This window comes from Doryrhamphus excisus, linkage group LG6 (genome assembly GCF_037039965.1).
Source record: "Doryrhamphus excisus strain RoL-2023G ecotype Guam linkage group LG6, RoL_Dexc_Guam_v1.1, whole genome shotgun sequence".
Lineage (NCBI taxonomy): Eukaryota > Metazoa > Chordata > Actinopteri > Syngnathiformes > Syngnathidae > Doryrhamphus > Doryrhamphus excisus.
Window position 1 is genome coordinate 11,154,506 of NC_136362.1, and position 23,675 is coordinate 11,178,180.

Below are 23,675 nucleotides of genomic sequence, written 5' to 3' on the forward strand. Positions count from 1 at the left end.
GTATACGATCCTGGAAGCCTTCTTCGGGGTCTCTTGACCGGCGGGCGCCATTGATGGATGGATGGTGGGAGAAATAGTCGCCAGCTGTTCCTTGTATCTGTACAGCATTTTTAGTCTTCAACTCGCCTCAACTCACAGTTTCCATAGTAATGGGCTGGGAGGAATTGAAGACTGAAAATGACATACAGGACATTGGTCTCCGTCTCATGTTAGAACATTTTCTGGTCTTTATGGTTATTTATGTTTGGAAGGGTATTTGTACATTCGGAATCCTGCAAAAGTTGTGTAATCTCACACCTCTGTCTGATACAGTAAAGTCTCGTTATATCGATATCGGTTAAAACGAATTACTACTTATTACGATACTATTTTCATTTCCCGGCAAATTTCTAGTCTTTTATGATATAATTAGCTCCGTTAGTACGATACACGGTTATTATGATAATCCGGTTACTATGATGCCCTTTTCATCTCCCGCCAGCCAATTTGGTCTGCTTATATCGATACAAAAGCAGCTTAAATCAATCTTTGCTTAAGGATTTCAATACCAAAACAGAACACGGCGAACGGCTGCTTCCAGTCAACTTTATTTTTCACACTTCCACCACCAGAGTGCAGCACACACAGCGGAAAACACCCGTCCCTCGCGCCTACCCCTCCGGGTGGCAACACCTTCCCTATCGATAGTTCCGGGGTGAATTATGTCCCGGTAACCGGTAATCACTACAGCGTAAGTTTATTTTTATTTACTGTAGTACAAAATTTATTGTAGTACAAAAGCATGCTAGATACGCAATCCATGAACTCAAGGAGAAAATTACATGCCATATCAAAGATCCGCCCACTTTTAATGCAGTTCGGCGCAGGATCGGATATATGGATAGTCCGGTTATATCGGTATTTTTTCAGACTCCCGAGAATATCGATATAACGAGACTTTACTGTATTTCGACAAACAAAATCCCGGTAAATAACCGCACACCCGTGAGATTGATGCAACTGAAATGAATCCATAAAGTACTTGATGTCACGCTCTGTGTGGGTTTGCACGTGACATGTTGAGTTTGAGTGACCTTCTTGGGCTTTGGTTTCCGTTTTGGACACTTATTTTGTATTGGACTTCCTGTTTTGCCTCGTCTGCCTTTGTTGCCATGGCCACCCACACCTGTCCCTAATTTGTCCTCTATTTAGTTCAGTTGTGCGCTTCTCCCTTTGCGGGATCATTGTTGTTTGTCCGTCAGCTACCTGAGTTGCTTTTTCCTGCTGCTGCAATTTCTGCAACAAATAAATATAATTTACCTGCAATTGGTCCTGCTCTCTGCATCCTGGGGTCGAACCTTAAAGCAATGAAGCCGAACCGTGACACTTGAGCTCAATTTAATGTGACTTATAGTCCGGAAAATATGGTAATAATAAATAATAATAATGATGTGGTCCTGCTGGCTTCATCAAGCCGTGATTAAAGTCCGAGTCCATTGTTCAAAGGATGGAGTGCAATCTCCGGGTCGGGGACAAGAAAATAATAACAAAAATAATAATAAAAAAATAAAAAATAAAAAAAAATGTTAAAAATTTATATTATTACTATGAATTAATTAAAATAATAATAATAATATTTTATATTTAATTATTTGTATTTAATGATATTATTTAATATTATTAAATAAAATAATAATATACATTTAATAGTATTACAATATTATTATTAGGAAAGCAGGAAGTGAACAAATGTAACAGTTACTAATTGTAAAAGCGACATGCAATACTCTTGTTATATAAATCACTGACTAAAATCTATGGATTAAATAACCTAAAAAATAATCCTGTCCTCAAAATAACAAACAGCGACCCACCCCGGACCTCCCTCACCTGTTTATTCATGAAGACGTATATAACGGGGTTGATGACCGTACTCGTCTTGGCCAGGACAGAAGGAATGATGCTGGCTTCGGGTGTGACCAAGTCTGGCGGTCCGAAGGTGGCCAGCAGCGCCATGATGCCGTAAGGCAGCCAGCACAGCAGGTAGCAGCCTATCATAACCACCACCATGAACAAGACACGCTGCTCCCGCCTCCTGCTCATCGATACATTGATCCCACTCACCTGTGGAGACGACAGGATGGAGAAGAGAAAGTGAGTTTGGGGAGTTAGGTGGAGAAATCGGGTTTTCATGAGCTAACAATCTCCCATGATGACAATGTTTTCAGACCTAGACGCCGGTCGGGGGAAGGAGAATGGGAATGTTAGGATTGGGAGGAACATCAACAAGAAGACCTTGACTATCGACGAGGTGAAAGGAAGAGATGACGGAATTGAATACGCTGTGCGGTGTTATCGTGCTCTCGGGACTGACACAAAATAAACTCACATTTCACTGTAAATAACAAAAAAAACCTTTAATTTGATGGAAATTGATATAAAAATGAGTACAAATATTAATATTTATGAATTGCACCCATGAGGAGCATCGCTTCACTGCTTCACTTTCCTTCTTATACAGGAAATGAGACAAAATGGTCATATTAAAACCATGCTTTGATGATAATATATTGTCCTTGATCCTCATGCTGATAGTAACAGTAGAAAAAACACGTAACAGTAAATACAAATAGATGCAGATAGACATCAAAATAGTAATAAATATCGTAATAGATGAACAAAGGTTACATAATAATTATTATATTTAATTCATTCATTCATTCATTTTCTACCGCTTTTTCCTCACGAGTGTCGCGGGGGGTGCTGGAGCCTATCCCAGCTGTCTTCGGGCGAGAGGCGGGGTACACCCTGGACTGGTCGCCAGCCAATCACAGAGCACATATAGACAAACAACCATTCACACTCACATTCATACCTATGGACAATTTGGAGTCGCTAATTAACCTAGCATGTTTTTGGAATGTGGGAGGAAACCGGAGTACCCGGAGAAAACCCACGCATGCACGGGGAGAACATGCAAACTCCACACAGAGATAGCCGAGGGTGGAATCGAACCCCGGTCCTCCTAGCCGCGCGCTAACCACGAGACCGCCGTGCCGCCTGTTTTGATGGTTCTATCTATGTTTATTATTGTTACGGTGGGAAAAAAAAATCACCAATATGTCACTGTATGGTTTTTATTGTATGTGTAAAAATAAATAAATTTGGAATACAGGAAGTGAACAAATGTAACACCAACAGATTGTAAAAGTGACAGATTGTGTGTGGGGAGAGGATTTTATAAAATGTACTTCTGCCATTTTTTTTTAAACCGCACCAAACATGAGCTCTTTTGTTGTGCAGTTGCATCATCACCTATTTTGTGCCTCTCACGCCAAAAACAGGTAGCAACCCAGTTAACAAAAAATGAAGAAAAAAAGCGTAAATAATCTGAAATTAACATTATGCAACAATGTTATAAAACTTGTATTTTAGCGGTGAAAAGTCGAGAGTCGGTTTTGGAAAATGTTGTTGTGAACAGTTGGTAACTAAAGTCCCAACCACTGCATGTTTTTATGCAACCGCTACAAATATGATAAATGACATATATGACTCTATATCAGTCCTATCCAAATTATCATATGGAGCAGGGGTGGGCAAACTACGGCCCGGGGGCCACATGCGGCCCACTAAGCGATTGAATCCGGCCCGTCTGTTGCTTTTTAAGTATTTCAAATTTTAACATACAATCTGGCAACATAACTTGCAAGTTGGACGTCTTATTTAGTAAAAAAAAAACAAAAAAAATTACAAATTAAATGAAAATAAATAACAAGAAAAATATATATATTAACAATATATATATAAATAAATGTATGATATATTAAATGACTGATGTTTAAAGTGCTCCTGAAAAAGTTTTACAGATAAAATTAGACCAAAAAAATCTAGAAAAATTATAAGTATAAAATAGTGTGTATGTTAAATATATGTTATGGCCCCCCCGGACAATTTTGTTAACTCAATGCGGCCCACCAGTCAAAATATTTGCCCACCCCTGGACTAGATTGAAATATCTGCACCAAACATGAGCTCTTCTGTTGTGCAGTTGCATCATCACCTATTTTGTGCCTCTCACGCCAAAATACATAACAACCCAGTTAACAAAAAATGAAAAAAAAGCGTAAATAATCTGAAATTAACATTATGTAGCAATGCTACAAAACTTGTATTTTAGCGGTGAAAAGTCGAGAGTCGGTTTTTGGAAAGTGTTGTTGTGAACAGTTGGAGACTAAAGTCCTAACCACTGCATGTTTTTATGCAACCGCTACAAATATAATAAATGACATTGGAGACTCTATATCAGTCCTATCCAAATTATCATATGGAGAATATGTTGCAGAGGCAAAATCAACTCATTTAAAATATGCATGGTCATCACATACACACACACACACCAAGATCATAAATACCAAAAACATTGCAACTCATGTGCATACTTAAAGCGAATTATTGGACAAGATGGAAATACCTGCAATCTGATTAAATATATGAAATGGTAGACAACACAGACTAATGAAACGGGAGCTACAATCAGAGCCTGGTGCTTATTAATCGTCATCCCTAATGAGGAACCTTCATATGCAAAACAACATGCGCCAAAGTGTTAATATTGTTATTGTTTATAGTGAGGACTTTGTGTCAAAATGTTTACCCGGAAACAGTAAACCTGTTCATAGTCGTCATGTCGTATAGAAGATAGGCAGAAAGGTCTGGAGAGGATATCTTCACAGAAACCCCCGACCGTTGATTGAATATATTAAATATCCAATGGCTAACAACCTACTGCCTCGACAGAAGGCGCATTGTCTCCTTTTGAGTCCCTGGCGGTCTGTCAGTTATTGAGACGGAATATTAGTCCATGCTGCTGCCGTCTGAAAATGACTTTAATACAAAACTCAAAGGCTCCGCCTATAAACTAAAACAAAGCCAGGAATCGGGAAATAAATATTCCTTATTGGAATATGGACATGACGGCACTAGGCAGTGTTATACTTGACAACGTTGACTGACAAAAAGCTTTTTTGTCACGGTATACGGTATATCAAGAAAAAAACTGCATCTCATCTTTAGGTCATAGTTGTTTTTTTTTTATTTTTTTACATAATTTCTTCCAAATCTAGTTGTTAAAAATGAATGTGTGACTCACTTTGTTCAATATATTGAAGATTGTGTTGCATTGCTGCACACATACATGCCATATATATATATATATGTGTGTATATATATATGCAATTTAAAAGTCTACAATAGTGACACAAAAGTTTGGTACAATATATCAAGAAAAAAACTGCAACTCAGCTTTTTTATTTTGGATTTTTTTTTTTTTTTTACATAAATTTCCCTCCAATTTAGTTCAACTTTATTTGCCGTTTTGTTTATTTTAATGTAAAAAACTTTTTTTTTAAAGATACATTTCCCCCCGATCTAGTTGTTAAAAAATGGCATTATTTAGTTTTATTTCTCATACTACAAACTTTTGAAAAATAACATATTTTTCTTTAATATTTTAACTCTATACTACTAAAATTACATGATTTTTCATCATAAAATTACAACTTTTTGCTCATGAGTACATGAGTACTTTTTCCATTATTTTTTTGACTTTATTCTTGTGAAACTACATTTTTTCATCAATATATAAATATTATAAATATTTTGTTTGTTTTTTCTTTTATTTCCCCCCAAAAAATTCCCCTTTAAGCAAATTCTACCTTGTTTTTTTTTTTGCTTAAATTAAACATTTTCCATACAAATTGCTCAATGAGATACAATACACATACAGTACAAGGCATTCAAAAGACACATTCAAATATGTTGTATTGGTATGCAGTATTCTACACTGGTCACTAGGTGTCAGTAGTGCTACATTGATGAGACAAAGTCATTAGATGAAGTACTATACAGAACATGAAGTTAAAAAACAACAACAAAAGAACAAGGAACATTCCTAGTGCTAATGTGTGTCTGAATTTATGTATTTTATGTTTTATTTTCTCTTATTATGATATAACAGGTTAATTGGAGACTCCAAATTGTGAGTGTGAATGGTTGTTTGTCTATATGTGCCCTGTGATTGGCTGGCCACCAGTCCAGGGTGTACCCCGCCTCTTGCCCGAAGACAGCTGGGATAGGTTCCAGCACCTCCTTGTGAGGAAAAGCGGCAGAAAATGAATGAATGAATGAAATTGTGAGTGTGAATGGTTGTTTGTCTATATGTGTCCTGTGATTGGCTGGCGACCAGTCCAGGGTGTACACCGCCTCTTGCCCAAAGTCAGCTAGGATAGGCTCCAGCATGCCCCCGTGACCATTGTGAGAATAAGTGGTATAGAATAAGGATGGATAGAAGTGCTAAGTTTACTATAGGGGTGTTATTTAATGGTTTGAGGACTCTAAAAGGTTTTCAGCTTTCTAACTATGTTTATTTTTTGAGGGAGTCTTGTGTTTATGGGTCAAACTTACGTTTTTAATTTTAATTCAAGTATTGCCCAACATCAGCCATGCCCCACAAACAAACACCCAAAGGAAAAGAGCAGGAAGTGACTGTATTGATGATGCGTTTACTTACTATCCAGTCGAGTCCTCTCACCGATTGACAGACTCAAAAAATGTTCGGTGATTGATGCAGGCTCAGTGACGCAGTTCTCATGCCTTGTTTTCATAAGAAAATATGTCTAGTATACTGTAACTACCAGATCTGCTTTTCAAAGGCTTTTCACGTTAATGCACAGAACCGGTGAACACATCATTGAAGACGCGGATGTCGTTTTCAAAGAGTTATTCTGGGTGCCTTCCATTAAAAATGTGAATTGTCACCACAGTAGAAACCAACACAAAAGCAGGCTGTCTCAAAGAGCGGCTGTGCGACATAGAATTTAAGATTTTAATGGAGAAAGTAAGTGTTGGATAGAAAAAAAAAATGGTTCAATGTGTATATTTTCCAAATAGAGTTTCAAGGTTTGAAAGCTTTACAGACTAAAACTTTTTACCTGCTTGCCTCAGCAACAATGCATGTTAAATAATGAATCTGTAATATATTGATGATTGCGTTGCTGCACATATATATGGCATATTTATAAAAAAATATATAAATCTATGCAATTTAAAGTCTACAATAGTGACACAAAAGTTTGGTACGGTATATCAAGAAAAAAACTGCATTTCAGCTTTTTTATTTTGGAATTTTTTTTTTTTACATAAATTTCCCTCCAATTTAGTTGTTAAAAAATGTCTATTTACATTTGTCTCCCATACTACAAAATTTGAAAGATAACATATTTTTCTTTAATATTTCAATTCTATGCTACTAAAATTAGACGATTTTTCATAAAAAAATCTTTAAATTACAACTTTTTGCTCATGAGTACGACTTTTTCCATGAATATTTTGACTTTATTCTTGTGAAACTACAATTTTTTATTAATATGTAAATATTATAAATATTTTGACTTTATTCTTGTAAATTTTCTTCTTATAATTATGACTTTAGTCCCATATTTAACTTTATTCTTGTGATATTTCAACTTTTTCAGCAAATTTTTCAAAAATTACAACTTTATTTGCTGTTTTGTTTATTTTGATGAGAAAAAACTGCATCTCAGCTTTTTATTTTAGTTGTTGTTTTTTTTAACATACATTTCCCCCAATCTAGTTGTTTAAAAACTGCATTATTTTGTTTTGTTCCTCATACTACAAACGTTTGAAAGATAACATATTTTTCTTTAATATTTCAATTCTATGCTACTAAAATTAGACGATTTTTCATCATATAATCTTTAAATTACAACTTTTTGCTCATGAGTACGACTTTTTCCATGAATATTTTGACTTTATTCTTGTGAAACTACAATTTTTTATTAATATATAAATATTTTGACTTTATTCTTGTGAAACTACAATTTTTTTAATAACATATAAATATTTTGACTTTATTCTTGTAAATGTTCTTCTTATAATTATGACTTTAGTCCCATATTTTAACTTTATTCTCGTGATATTTCAACTTTTTCAGCAAACAAATTTTTCAAAAATTCCGACTTTATTTGCCGTTTTGTTTATTTTAATGAGAAAAAACATCTCAGCTTTTTTTTATTTTGGATGTTGTTTTTTTTCATACTGCAAACTTTTGAAAATTAACATATTTTTCTTTAATATTTCAACTCTATGCTACTAAAATCACACGATTTTTCAAAAATCAACTATGACCATAATAAAAATTACAACTTCTTGCTCATGAGTACGACTTTTTCCATGAATATTTTGACTTTATTCTTGTGAAACTACAATTTCTTATTAATATATAAATATTGTAAATATTTAAACTTTATTCTTGTAAATTTTCTTCTTATAATTAGAACTTTAGTCCCATATTTTAACTTTATTCTCGTGATATTTCAACTTTTTCAGCAAATTTTTTTTCAAAAATTACAACTTTATTTCCGGTTTAGTTTATTTTGACAAAAAAAACACATTAATAAATAAATAATAAATAAAAATAAATTTTAAAAACATTAATGTAAAGGGCTATTCTATTCAAAAATTCAGTATGCGGATCAAAAAAAGATCCACTGTGCGGACTCCGTCAGTCCAATGTGTATATTTTCCAAATAGAGCTTCAAGGTTTGAAAGCTTTACAGCCTAAAACTTTTGACCTGCTTGCCTCAGCAACAACGCATGTTAGATAATGAATCTGTATTGGCTTAAATTTTCCAAACAAAATAGCTTGAGCGTGACTCAAGTTGCTGCCCATATATATGAAATATTTATTAAAAAATATATATATCTATGCAATTTAAAGTCTACAATAGTGACACAAAAGTTTGGTATTAGCATTATTTTCCCATCCTGCTGCTGCAGGTCATAATTTCATCAGAGACTATACAGCAAGTGATAGTAATCAGTTGAGCTCACCGAGAAGCAGAAGAATATAATCAATTTTAGACATTAATAAACACAACAGGGGGCTGCATGGCGGTCGATTGGTTAGCGTGCAGGCCACACAGCTAGGAGACACAAGTTCGATTCCACCCTCGCCCATCCATGTGCGGAGTTTGCATGTTCTCCCAAATCATCCTATCACACACAACTTCAAGTGTGTCATTCATATTATTACAATATAATACTACAGAAATGTACACTGGCACCTTGGTTAACATCCGCCCCAGTTAGTGTTTTTTGGTTACAGTTTTTAACATTATTAGAGACCTGTAGACATAAACTAACACCCCTATAGTCACCTTTATACTTGTTTAATAAGAGAAAATAATCAATTTTAGACATTAATAAACACAACAGGGAGCTGCATGGTGGTCGATTGGTTAGCGCGCAGGCCACACAGCTAGGAGACGAAAGTTCGATTCCACCCTCGGCCATCCATGTGTGGAGTTTGCATGTTCTCCCAAATCATCCTATCACACACAACTTCAAGTGTGTCATTCATATTATTACAATATAATACTACAGAAATGTACACTGGCACCTTGGTTAACATCCGCCCCAGTTAGTGTTTTTTGGGTTACAGTTTTTAACATTATTAGAGACCTGTAGACATAAACTAACACCCCTATAGTCACCTTTACACTTGTTTAATAAGGGAAAATAATCAATTTTAGACATTAATAAACACAACAGGAAGCTGCATGGCGGTCGATTGGTTAGCGCGCAGGCCACATAGCTAGGAGACGAAAGTTCGATTCCACCCTCGGCCATCCATGTGTGGAGTTTGCATGTTCTCCCAAATCATCCTATCACACACAACTTCAAGTGTGTCATTCATATTATTACAATATAATACTACAGAAATGTACACTGGCACCTTGGTTAACATCCGCCCCAGTTAATGTTTTTTGGGTTACAGTTTTTAACATTATTAGAGACCTGTAGACATAAACTAACACCCCTATAGTCACCTTTACACTTGTTTAATAAGGGAAAATAATCAATTTTAGACATTAATAAACACAACAGGAAGCTGCATGGCGGTCGATTGGTTAGCGCGCAGGCCACACAGCTAGGAGACGAAAGTTCGATTCCACCCTCGGCCATCCATGTGTGGAGTTTGTATGTTTTCCCAAATCATCCTATCACACACAACTTCAAGTGTGTCATTCATATTATTACAATATAATACTACAGAAATGTACACTGGCACCTTGGTTAACATCCGCCCCAGTTAGTGTTTTTTGGGTTACAGTTTTTAACATTATTAGAGACCTGTAGACATAAACTAACACCCCTATAGTCACCTTTACACTTGTTTAATAAGGGAAAATAATCAATTTTAGACATTAATAAACACAACAGGAAGCTGCATGGCGGTCGATTGGTTAGCGCGCAGGCCACACAGCTAGGAGACGAAAGTTCGATTCCACCCTCGGCCATCCATGTGTGGAGTTTGTATGTTCTCCCAAATCATCCTATCACACACAACTTCAAGTGTGTCATTCATATTATTACAATATAATACTACAGAAATGTACACTGGCACCTTGGTTAACATCCGCCCTGGTTAGAGTGTTTTTTGGTTACAGTTTTTAACATTATTAGAGACCTGTAGACATAAACTAACACCCCTATAGTCACCTTTACACTTGTTTAATAAGAGAAAATAATCAATTTTAGACATTAATAAACACAACAGGGAGCTGCATGGTGGTCGATTGGTTAGCGCGCAGGCCACACAGCTAGGAGACGAAAGTTCGATTCCACCCTCGGCCATCCATGTGTGGAGTTTGCATGTTCTCCCAAATCATCCTATCACACACAACTTCAAGTGTGTCATTCATATTATTACAATATAATACTACAGAAATGTACACTGGCACCTTGGTTAACATCCGCCCTGGTTAGAGTGTTTTTTGGTTACAGTTTTTAACATTATTAGAGACCTGTAGACATAAACTAACACCCCTATAGTCACCTTTATACTTGTTTAATAAGAGAAAATAATCAATTTTAGACATTAATAAACACAACAGGGAGCTGCATGGTGGTCGATTGGTTAGCGCGCAGGCCACACAGCTAGGAGACGAAAGTTCGATTCCACCCTCGGCCATCCATGTGTGGAGTTTGCATGTACTCCCAAATCATCCTATCACACATAACTTCAAGTGTGTCATTCATATTATTACAATATAATACTACAGAAATGTACACTGGCACCTTGGTTAACATCCGCCCCAGTTAGTGTTTTTTGGGTTACAGTTTTTAACATTATTAGAGACCTGTAGACATAAACTAACACCCCTATAGTCACCTTTACACTTGTTTAATAAGGGAAAATAATCAATTTTAGACATTAATAAACACAACAGGAAGCTGCATGGCGGTCGATTGGTTAGCGCGCAGGCCACACAGCTAGGAGACCCAAGTTTGATTCCACCCTCAGCCATCCATGTGTGGAGTTTGCATGTTCTCCCAAATCATCCTATCACACACAACTTCAAGTGTGTCATTCATATTATTACAATATAATACTACAGAAATGTACACTGGCACCTTGGTTAACATCCGCCCCAGTTAGTGTTTTTTGGGTTACAGTTTTTAACATTATTAGAGACCTGTAGACATAAACTAACACCCCTATAGTCACCTTTACACTTGTTTAATAAGGGAAAATAATCAATTTTAGACATTAATAAACACAACAGGAAGCTGCATGGCGGTCGATTGGTTAGCGCGCAGGCCACACAGCTAGGAGACGAAAGTTCGATTCCACCCTCGGCCATCCATGTGTGGAGTTTGCATGTTCTCCCAAATCATCCTATCACACACAACTTCAAGTGTGTCATTCATATTATTACAATATAATACTACAGAAATGTACACTGGCACCTTGGTTAACATCCGCCCTGGTTAGTGTTTTTTGGTTACAGTTTTTAACATTATTAGAGACCTGTAGACATAAACTAACACCCCTATATTCACCTTTACACTTGTTTAATAAGAGAAAATAATACATTTTAGACATTAATAAACACAACAGAGGGCTGCATGGCGGTCGATTGGTTAGCGCGCAGGCCACACAGCTAGGAGACGAAAGTTCGATTCCACCCTCGGCCATCCATGTGCGGAGTTTGCATGTACTCCCAAATCATCCTATCACACATAACTTCAAGTGTGTCATTCATATTATTACAATATAATACTACAGAAATGTACACTGGCACCTTGGTTAACATCCGCCCCAGTTAGTGTTTTTTGGGTTACAGTTTTTAACATTATTAGAGACCTGTAGACATAAACTAACACCCCTATAGTCACCTTTACACTTGTTTAATAAGGGAAAATAATCAATTTTAGACATTAATAAACACAACAGGAAGCTGCATGGTGGTCGATTGGTTAGCGCGCAGGCCACACAGCTAGGAGACCCAAGTTTGATTCCACCTTTGGCCATCCATTTGTGGAGTTTGCATGTACTCCCAAATCATCCTATCAGACACAACTTCAGGTGTGTCATTCAGAAATGTACACTGGCACCTTGGATAACATCCTCCCCGGTTAGAGTGTTTTTTGGTTAACATTTTGCTTTGTTTCGTGTTCGCCCGCTTGCAATATGGCATACGTAAAACAAACAGTTGTAACTGTGCTTGGTCTTCAAGTACAAGAGACGTCCCGTTCCCTCGATTCAACCTTTGAGGATTAGCTACACATTCATTAGCAATAAGTACAAACATACAAACTGGCTTCTCTCCAGCAAACAATCAATACTTTGGCCCTCCGTGGGCTCTGCACTGGCCACACACCAAGTCATTACAAAGTCGTTACAGCCCAAAGCACATAAACAATAGCATAGCAACAATGTTGATTTGTGTGAGTTGTTTATTTTTTTACCCTTTGGGGGAGAAAATGACCCTGTCTACTTCTAGATGACACAGTAAAACCTCTTGCACGGACTCACCAGACTGACTTGAGCGACTTCCATATGCTGTAAAATAAAATATATTTGACACCCATGACTGAAAATAAAGTATCTGGCGTAGCGTAACACTAGTGGACCGAAACTGGTACTTGTTACACTTTCTGGGTATCTTCCATCAGTCATGTCGTGAACCTTTTTGACCTCACACAATGCACACCGATGAGCCAATTCAAGAAACAATACAAGCAGTTGATGTTTGCTAAATACAAGGATGAAGAGTCTTGAACCCGTCATGATGTGCTATACATATCACTATATTGACACTTACTATGGTACCCATTATGTCATTGGATGGTCATATCACCTTGTACTTTGGTACGTGACAGAAATAAAATAAAATAAAAAAAAACTTTTTTAGGAAAGCAGGAAGTGAACAAATGTAACAGTAACTGATTGTAAAAGTACCAGATGGATTTAATAAGCTTTGCTTCTTCCTACTCCTTTTGGCCATGTGGAACTCTGAACTGATTATGTAAATAAAATAAACTAAAATAAAGTAAAATAAACTAAAATAGAATAAAATAAAATACTTAAACTATATTAGGAAGGCAGGAAGTGAACAAATGTAACAGTTACTGATTGTAAAAGTACCAGATGGAGGGGTAGGATTTAATAAGCTTTGCTTCTTCCTACTCCTTTTGGACATGTGGAACTGTGAACTGATTATGTAAATAAACTAAAGTAAACTAAAGTAAACTAAACTAAAATACTTAAACTATATTAGGAAAGCAGGAAGTGAACAAATGTATCAGTTATTGATTGTAAAAGTACCAGATGGAGGGGTAGGATTTAATAAGCTTTGCTTCTTCCTACTCCTTTTGGACATGTGGAACTGTGAACTGATTATGTAAATAAACCAAAGTAAACTAAACTAAAATACTTAAACTATATTAGGAAAGCAGGAAGTGAACAAATGTATCAGTTATTGATTGTAAAAGTACCAGATGGAGGGGTAGGATTTAATAAGCTTTGCTTCTTCCTACTCCTTTTGGACATGTGGAACTGTGAACTGGTTATGTAAATAAACCAAAGTAAACTAAACTAAAATACTTAAACTATATTAGGAAAGCAGGAAGTGAACAAATGTATCAGTTATTGATTGTAAAAGTACCAGATGGAGGGGTAGGATTTAATAAGCTTTGCTTCTTCCTACTCCTTTTGGACATGTGGAACTGTGAACTGATTATGTGATGCATTCAATTGTAATCTGATGCATGTTCAAATGAAATAAAACCATTACCATTACCAAGTTTCACCGTCCACATACCCTCTAGTGTTCGCAGTGAATCTTCAGTGAATTTTGATGCTGGATGGTTGTCAGAATGGCGACTGAAAAAAATCACCTTGGTCCTTGGAGGCTGGAGAACATTGTGCACCACATGACTTCCTCCCAGCTTGGCTATTAGACTGTTAGACTGGTGGTTACAACCAAAAAACGCACAACACAAGTGGTCAGAGAACAACAACCACAAAAAAAGAGTAAACTAGCGAGAGAACACATGGAGTGCGATATAGTAGATCGGATGTTTGAAACCTAAAAAAAAGAGTGTGTGTGTAGCAGAGTGAAATGAGACCTGAGAGGTGGGGAAGTAAATTTCCCAGAAGAGGAAAAAAGTGAGACGTATAGGGAGGAACTACTTTTGTGACTCACTTGTTTACATGAACACTCGAGTGAGTGCAGTTGAAGACGTTCCAGCTGTTGTGAGGAATTTCTGCATTGGAATGATTCTTCCTTTGGCCATATGCTGAGGGAATGTTTACTCCAAGTGAGTCATGTGTCAATAATACACACAACTCTATAAAACCTATACAGTAATCCCTAGTAAAAGCGTAAAAACCTTTCTAAATACAGTTTTTAACATGATTAGAGACCTGTAGACATGAACTAACACCCCTATAGTCACATTTACACTTGTATAATATGATAAAATAATAAATTTAATAAATAAACACAACAGGGGGCTGCACCGCGGGTGGTTAGCTCGCAGGCCGCACAGCTAGGAGACCCGAGTTCGATTCCACCCTCTGCTATCTCTGTGTGGAGTTTGCATGTTCTCCTCATTTTCTTAATTGTCGACTCCAAATTGTCTATAGGTATGAATGTGAGTGTGAATGGTTGTTTGTCTATATGTGCCCTGTGATTGGCTGGAGACCAGTCCAGGGTGTACCTGGAGATTACGAAGACCCTCGTGAGGATAAGCGGTAGAAAATGAATGAATGACTAAATAAACACAACAGCAAAGTACCAAAAGCACACAAGAGTAGAGAAAGTACAAGATCAAGGTACTACAAATACAACACAATATATAAAAAACTATTTATAGCTGTGTACATGTTAATTGAGCCTCAGGTTATTGCACGGTTTATTGCACGGTTTATTGCACAGTTATTGCACGGTAATGCTATAGGATTTTTGGACCAGTTTTTGTTATGCAGTTGAGTATTGAGTATATGAGTATTACTTTATAGCGCTGCAATTGTATAGTAAAGGAGATGTAGATATTTTTTGTGTACATTTTAGCTTCAAACGTGATCGAATCTAAGAAAAAAAGGCTCCTCTTTGTACTTTCTTGATTGTTTCAAATCCACAAAGCCGCTTTGGAAAAAGGAGACCTTAACCCAATCATTTAAAGCAATTAGTATCTACCGAGACCGTGTTTTTTGCAGGAAGGCACTGTCAACACTCATGAAACTCCACAGAGAGTTGAACCTCGACTGTTTTGCAAGACTACACCGACTCAGAGTGCACATCAGGAGAAGGAACATTTTTGGAAGTGATTTACCTTTTTAGTTTCACAGCAGAAAACAACTTTCATTTCAAGTATTTAAATTTGACATCCGTTCCACTGGAAGTTTAAAATGCCACAAGCCATGTACATGTACGGCATGTGACATATTGAATATGTGTCTAATGGTGGGAGAACATAAACCAGCATGAAGGATAACTTATGAAGATCTATGCAAAGCTCTTGATGCACACAACTGGGTTTTCCTTATATGATCATTTGCATTCACACGTTGTGCATGTTATTAAAGTGCATTGGAGTACTAAGCTGGGGAGTTAGACAAGTACCAGATAAAAGTGTCCCGCCGTTCATTAGAATGTGCAACTTTTGACACCACAATCAGAATATTGGCATTCCAAGATACATGGTAATGGTTTTCTCAGATTACAATTGAATGCATCACATAATCAGTTCACAGTTCCACATGTCCGAAAAGGAGTAGGAAGAAGCAAAGCTTATTAAATCCTACCCCTCCATCTGGTACTTTTACAATCAGTAACTGTTACATTTGTTCACTTCCTGCTTTCCTAATATAGTTTAAGTATTTTATTATATTTTATTATGTTTACTTTACTTTACTTTATTTTACATAATCAGTTCACAGTTCTGTAAGTAACTGTTACATTTGTCACTTCCTGCTTTCCTAATATAGTTTAAGTATTTTTGTTTTGTATTGTTTTTAAAAAATATATTATTTTTTAATTTTTGTCACGTACCAAAGTACGAGGTGATATAACCATCCAATGACATAATGGGTACCATAGTAACAGTCAATATAGTGATATGTATAGCACATCATGACATTTGTTCACTTCCTGCTTTCCTAATGTAGTTTAAGTTTTTTTTGATATGACAATACAATAACATTACATGCAATGTAATACAATGACCATCTGGTACTTTTACAATCAGTAACTGTTACATTTGTTCACTTCCTGCTTTCCTAATGTTGTTTAAGTTTTTTTTTCATTATTTTTTTAATTTTTCGTCACGTACCGAAGTACGAGGTGATATGACCATCCAATGACATAATGGGTACCATAGTAAGTGTCAATATAGTGATATATATAGCACATCATGACTGGTTCAAGACTCTTCATCCTTGTATTTAGCAAACATCAACTGCTTGTATTGTTTCTTGAATTGGCTCATCGTTGTGCATTGTTTGAGTGTCTTACTCAATCCATTCCATAGTTTGATTCCACATACTATGCCATGCTATGGCTTTTTAACAGTCCTAGCATATAAGTGTTTCAATGATGATGACACTTTTCATCTTTTCATCATCCCGACATTCTCAAGTCGAGGATGGAAGCGGTTGCAGAATGTAGTCACTGAGACAAGACATCCAACGTGTGAGCCAAATTACAAAAAAAAAAAAAAGGAAAAACATGGCAGCAATTGTCAAGGGTCAGTCCGTGTATGAAATGGGTTATTTCAAGGGGTAAATGGGAGAAATTGCTCTTGATGCCATTCGGCTGTACTTGCAATTCAATGCTGACAGTTGCTTGAGGCGTGCAAACTCTCACACACACACACACACACACACACACTAACTCACACAAATAGGACTCGATGCAGAAATACAGTGAAATAACACCAAGGGCCAAATGCATGTGGTGTTCATGCAAAAGAGGAAATTAAGTCTAAACTGCAGAACTCATGGTAATGATTCGGAATAGTTTTAATCCTTGGGAAAAGACACTTGTACAGATGGTAATGGAGTTGAGTCTTGGAGTTGTCACTCTCTGGTTCCAATACACACTCTGGGGAGGCCTTCCTGTGAGGAGTTTGCATGTTCTACCCATGTTTGAGTGTGTTTTCAGGTTTACTCCAACACTACAAACACTATTTATTTCAAATCAACTGCATGAGATACTGATTTAATATTGGGATTCGATCCTCGGGTAGATTGATCGTGGTTGCTGGTTCGATCCTCGGTCCTTCTGTAACTGTTCAACCAATCCATTTTTACTTTGCACTGTTCTTTGTATGGGCGGCACGGCGGTCGAGTGGTTAGCGCGCAGACCTCACAGCTAGGAGACGAGGGTTCAATCCCACCCTCGGCCATCTCTGTGTGGAGTTTGCATGTTCTCCCCGTGCATGCGTGGGTTTTCTTCAGGTACTCCAGTTTCCTCCCACATTCCAAAAACATGCTAGGTTAATTAGCGACTCCAAATTGTCCATAGGTATGAATGTGAGTGTGAATGGTTGTTTGTCTATATGTGCCCTGTGATTGGCTGGCCACCAGTCCAGGGTGTACCCCGCCTCTCGCCCAAAGACAGCTGGGATAGGCTCCAGCACCCTTGCGAACCTCGAAAAAGCGGTAGAAAATGAATGAATGAATGTTCTTTGTATTGGCTGGCAAGCGGTTTGCGCACCGGCCTCACAGCTAGGAGACACAAGTTCAATTCCACTCTCAGTTTGCATGTTCTCCCCGTGCATGCGTGGGTTTTCTCCGGGTACTCCGGTTTCTTCCCACATTCCAAAAAAACATGCTAGGTTACACTCTGATACTGTGAACATCCAGCAGCAACACAACTAAATTGTCCATAGGTATGAATGTGAGTGTGAATGGTTGTTTGTCTATATGTGCCCTGTGATTGGCTGGCCACCAGTCCAGGGTGTACCCTGCAGCTTGCCCGAAGTCAGCTGGGATAGGCTCCAGCCTTCCCCCTAACACTGACAAAACAAAACTATGTCAACAAAAACATCAAGTTTTACTTCAAACTGAATTTGAGTGGGGGCTGCAGGCCTTACGGCAAGGAGACCCGAGTTCAATTCCACCCACGTCCATCTCTGTGTGGAGTTTGCATGTTCTCCCCGTGCATGCGTGGGTTTTCTTCGGGTACTCCGGTTTCCTCCCACATTCCAAAAAAAAAAACATGCTATGTTAATTAGCGACTCCAAATTGTCCATAGTGTGAATGGTTATTTGTCTATATGTGCCCTGTGATTGGCTGGCAACCAGTCCAGGGTGTGACAGCTGGGATAGGCTCCAGCATCCCCCCTGCGACCCTTGTGTGGATAAGCGGTAGAAAATGAATGAATGCTATGGTGAATGAGGTTGTCTTACAGATACAAAAGTACAGTAAACGTTTCAAGTGTGAAAAAAGGCATGGACTTAGCACTTTTAGGCGCCTGGTTTGACCTCAGCAGTCCAACCCCTGAGTCGACCCGTTGCTCTAAGGTTGATGGCTATTAAACATGATTGATGCCCTGATGTGGGTCTGCTGCATTTCCACACATCTCCTCTTAGTAGCGTGCAGGAAAAAATACCCTTAGAAAGATTCGAACTCCCTAATTTTCCAAATACCCAATCCCTTGCAGTGGAAGTGTAGTCACGTTTGGTATTGTACATTTTATCGAGGCAAAGATTCAAGAAAAAAACATCCTAGGGAGGAAGTTCAACCTCAGAGTTGACATCACTTTGTTGTGAATGGAGCATTGGCTTGTGTGTGAAAAAAAAATATATATATATATTCACTGTATATCCAAATAAAGTCACTAGAAATTAATTTAGATTTTATACTCCAGCACTCTAAGGACCTCAGGGAACGGCACTGCACACACACAAAATGAAATTGACTTTTGAATTGCACACCTGAGGGATGTTTATTCTGGGTAGATTGCTTTTGGAGCATTTTCAGATCGAAAATCTTTTCCTATATCCCAAAATTGTAAAGGGACTGTAAATTTAAAGGGAGGGGGAAATATGAAAACCCTTGGGACTAATGTTCTCTCGGACCACCAAAAATGCCAAAATAAGAACTCTCTTCTGGGAAAAAGAAATTTATCTCGGAAACTTTTTGGCAAAACATAGGATGTCACGCCTGACATCGGAACTAAACTTTTCGGACAAAGTCTGAATTTTTACTAACATCAACATCAAAAGGGAATGTATTAAAAGGTAGAAATCTATGGGGGAGTTGTCACATCAATGAACAGTTTGAAGGCTTTTTTTCTGAGCATGACATGCTGTATAGAAAAAAGTTTTAGTCCAACTGACTAAATGGCCTTGGATCAATAACAGATCGTGTCGGTAATAGCGGTGAGTGAGAGACAGGAAAAGCTGCTGAAGTGAATAAAACAAAATGCTGAACAAAGCCTTTTGACGGTGCTGAGTCTCCATCACGTCTGGAGCTCAAAGTGTCACCATGACATCAAATCTACATGTTCAGGCTACTAATGACACTGAAGGGACGTCTAATTATTGGGGTTTTAGTTCAGAATGAATGCCAATCATGTTTTAGGACCTTCGGTGTTTGCGGATGCTTTGAGTGTCTCAAAAGAGAAAAAAATTTTTGATTTCTTTCTGACCCAACCATAACAAGGTTGCTTGGATTGGTTGTTGCTGCAACATAACTCCTTTTTGAGGACCTTTTGTTCAGCTTGGATAAATATCCTCCATGTTGGGAGTATTATAAATGGGTATTGTGCCAAAAATTCACATTAAACCATGATATATATATAAAAATAATTAATAATAATGCAATATTTCCTTTAATATTCACTCTAAAAGATGTGTAATCGAAATTTATGACATGTGATTACTCGTCTGTCAAATGTTTGCAGCATTTCTTGAAATGCTGGCTTTTCAACACTATTAAAGTGTGGAAAAAAATACGAAAATCACATTTATTTTTGAACCTAGCTCGTCTTAACCATGAATAGACATTATCCACACACACAGAATATACTTCCGTGACTGTCCTTCAAAATAAGAGCAATAAGAGTCTGCGTAAACAAAACAAGAATGTCATAAAAATATCTTATATGGAATTGCATGGGTGACTACATCTTCCTTAATCACAAACACAGGCATTATAATGTGTGCAGATGCTGGCATCCCATTAGAAAAGTTAGTCAGTTTGTTTCCAATAAATAAAAGTGCTATCAAAAACAAAAACGCTCTCTTCCTCTGTATGGAAAGACGGCTGCAACAAGCACCTTCCTCGCTCATGCATGTCGCTGTGCCTTTACAATGAGGTGTAGTACTACAGTACGTCTGCATATGACATTTATCTATATTTTTTGACTGATGAGCAAGAATAACGACGCCACACTTACATTAAATACATTACATAGGTAGTAATGGTAATGGTTTTATTTCATTTGAACATGCATCAGATTACAATTGAATGCATCACATAATCAGTTCACAGTTCCACATGTCCAAAAGGAGTAGGAAGAAGCAAAGCTTATTAAATCCTACCCCTCCATCTGGTACTTTTACAATCAGTAACTGTTACATTTGTTCACTTCCTGCTTTCCTAATATATTTTAAGTTTTTATTTTTTAGGTAGTAGAAAATCATGCCGTGTAATACAAGTACATTTTTAGGTAAGTGGTTATTTTTAGGTAGTAGAAAATCATGACGTGTAATACAAGTAAATTTTTAGGTAAGTGGTTATTTTTAGGTAGTAGAAAATCATGGCATGTAATACAAGTCAATTTTTAGGTAAGTGGTTATTTTTAGGTAGTAGAAAATCATGACGTGTAATACAAGTAAATTTTTAGGTAAGTTGTTATTTTTTAGGTAGTAGAAAATCATGGCGTGTAATACAAGTACATTTTTAGGTAAGTGGTTATTTTTAGGTAGTAGAAAATCATGGCGTGTAATACAAGTACATTTTTAGGTAAGTGGTTATTTTTAGGTAGTAGAAAATCATGGCGTGTAATACAAGTACATTTTTAGGTAAGTGGTTATTTTTAGGTAGTAGAAAATCATGGCGTGTAATACAAGTACATTTTTAGGTAAGTGGTTATTTTTAGGTAGTAGAAAATCATGGCGTGTAATACAGGTAAATGTTTCAGCAAATATTATATTGATTGTCCATCCAGTACACTGAACTCATGCACTTAAGCCAAAACAACCTGTCCTATATTTGATCAGGAAATGTGCAAAATCAGCAATTTCTTTCTTAAAACACAATGATCAATGGGCACAATGGCTAAAACCTCTTGAGGTCTTCTTTAACCAATTCACAGTACCCTATACCGCACAACTTTTTATCTACATTCATGGACCATATGGTCCAAAACCGTCATCCCCTCAAGCCCAACAACACACACACACACACACACACATAAGGCCGCAATGTAAGACCATTTGTTATGTAGTTGTGGTTCATCAGTAAGCAGCAGGGGGCAAACATCCCATCAATCAGTTTGTCCTGAAACTGCCTCAAACATCCTCACCAATTCACCCACCCGAGCAGGAGGATTCAGGTCCATATGGTTTTGAACACATGATAATTATTAATTATACCAGTGTGGCACCACTTTGCTGCAGCAGGGGCACATTAAAGTCGAGCAAGACATAAATTATCACATGAATATTTCATCCAAAGTAGAAGAGCAAAAAGATGTAAAAGTCCAGGTATAATTTTTATTCATATTTTAGACATTTGACATGGAAAAATTTAATTGAATGTAATTATTCTTTGGGGTTTTGTTCAGACATTCACACACAAACATGCATCAAATAGTACTTTATCATTGTGTACAAAAATACAAGTGAATAGTAAAACCCAGATGGCCTTTCCCAGTGTGCATTCCATTGATTGATTGATTGATTTTCTCGCCCCTTATACTGTTCAGGGTCATAGGTGAGTGAAAGCCAATCCCAGCTGACTCCTGCTATGAGGTGGAGAACACCCTTGACTGGTCACCAGTCAATCACAGGGCAAGAATACCGAGTCCAGGGGTCGCCTACCTGTCGATTGCGATCGACCAGTCGATCTTTGGGAATTTACCTTGTGGGGAAATTGTGTGTGACGCTGAAACGTAATGCAGGAACGAACGTTGACAAATCTTAGAAAAGTGAACTCTATTCACAGACTGAGGATTGAACCAACTCAACAAAGAATAAGCAGGATGCAAAAAGATCAAATTAATTTCCATTAATAGGGGATGCATTTTCTACCGCTTATCCTCACAAGGGTCGCAGGGGGTGCTGGAGCCTATCCCAGCTGTCTTCGGGCGAGAGGTGAAGTACACCCTGGACTGGTGGCCAGCCAATCACAGGGCACATATAGACAAACAACCATTCACACTCACATTCATACCTATGGACAATTTGGAGTTGTTAATTAACCTAGCATGTTTTTGGAATGTGGGAGGAAACCGGAGTACTCGGAAAAAACCCACGCATGCACGGGGAGAACATGCAAACTCCACACAGAAATGGCCGAGGGTGGAATCAAACTCGGGTTTCCTAGCTGTGAGGCCTGCAGCCCCCACTCAAATTCAGTTTGAAGTAAAACTTGATGTTTTTGTTGACATGGTCTTGTAGTCAGTGTTATGGGGTATGCTGGAGCCTATCCCAGCTGACTTCGGGCGAGCTGCAGGGTACACGTTGGACTGGTCGCCACTCAATTGCGGAGCACATATAGACAAGACACTCACATTCATACCTACGTACAATTTAGTTGTGTTGCTGCTGGATGTTCACTGTATCAGAGTGTAACCTAGCATGTTTTTGGAATGTGGGAGGAAACCGGAGTACCTGGGGAAAACCCACGCATGCACGGGGAGAACATGCAAACTCCACACAGAGATGGGGTATGCTGGAGTCTATCCCAGCTGGGTACACTCTGGACTGGTCGCCAGTCAATTGCGGAGCACATATAGACAAGACACTCACATTCATACCTATGTAAAATTTAGTCGTGTTGCTGCTGGATGTTCACAGTATCAGAGTGTAACCTAGCATGTTTTTTGGAATGTGGAAGGAAACCGGAGTACCCGGAGAAAACCCACGCATGCACGAGGAAAACATGCAGACTCCACACAGAGATGGCGGAGGGTGGAATCGAACTCGGGTTTCCTTGCTGTGAGGCCTGCAGCCCCCACTCAAATTCAGTTTGAAGTAAAACTTGATGTTTTTGTTGACACAGTCTTGTTGTCAGTACTTCCTTGTCCTCCGAGTGTCACAGGGTATGCTGGAGTCTATCCCAGATGGGTACACTCTGGATTGGTCGCCAG

The 23,675-nt window shown here is 37.7% G+C and overlaps 1 protein-coding gene across 1 annotated transcript in view; it reads right to left on the reverse strand.

Moving 5' to 3' along the window:
- Nucleotides 1–23,675, reverse strand: part of LOC131125769 (vertebrate ancient opsin-like) — a 64,519-nt gene that overhangs the window by 13,204 nt on the left and 27,640 nt on the right. Inside the window, exon 3 of the mRNA XM_078791412.1 lies at nucleotides 1,870–2,103. Within this exon, the coding sequence (XP_078647538.1) occupies nucleotides 1,870–2,103 (234 nt within the window). The remainder of the gene's footprint in view (nucleotides 1–1,869; nucleotides 2,104–23,675) is intronic.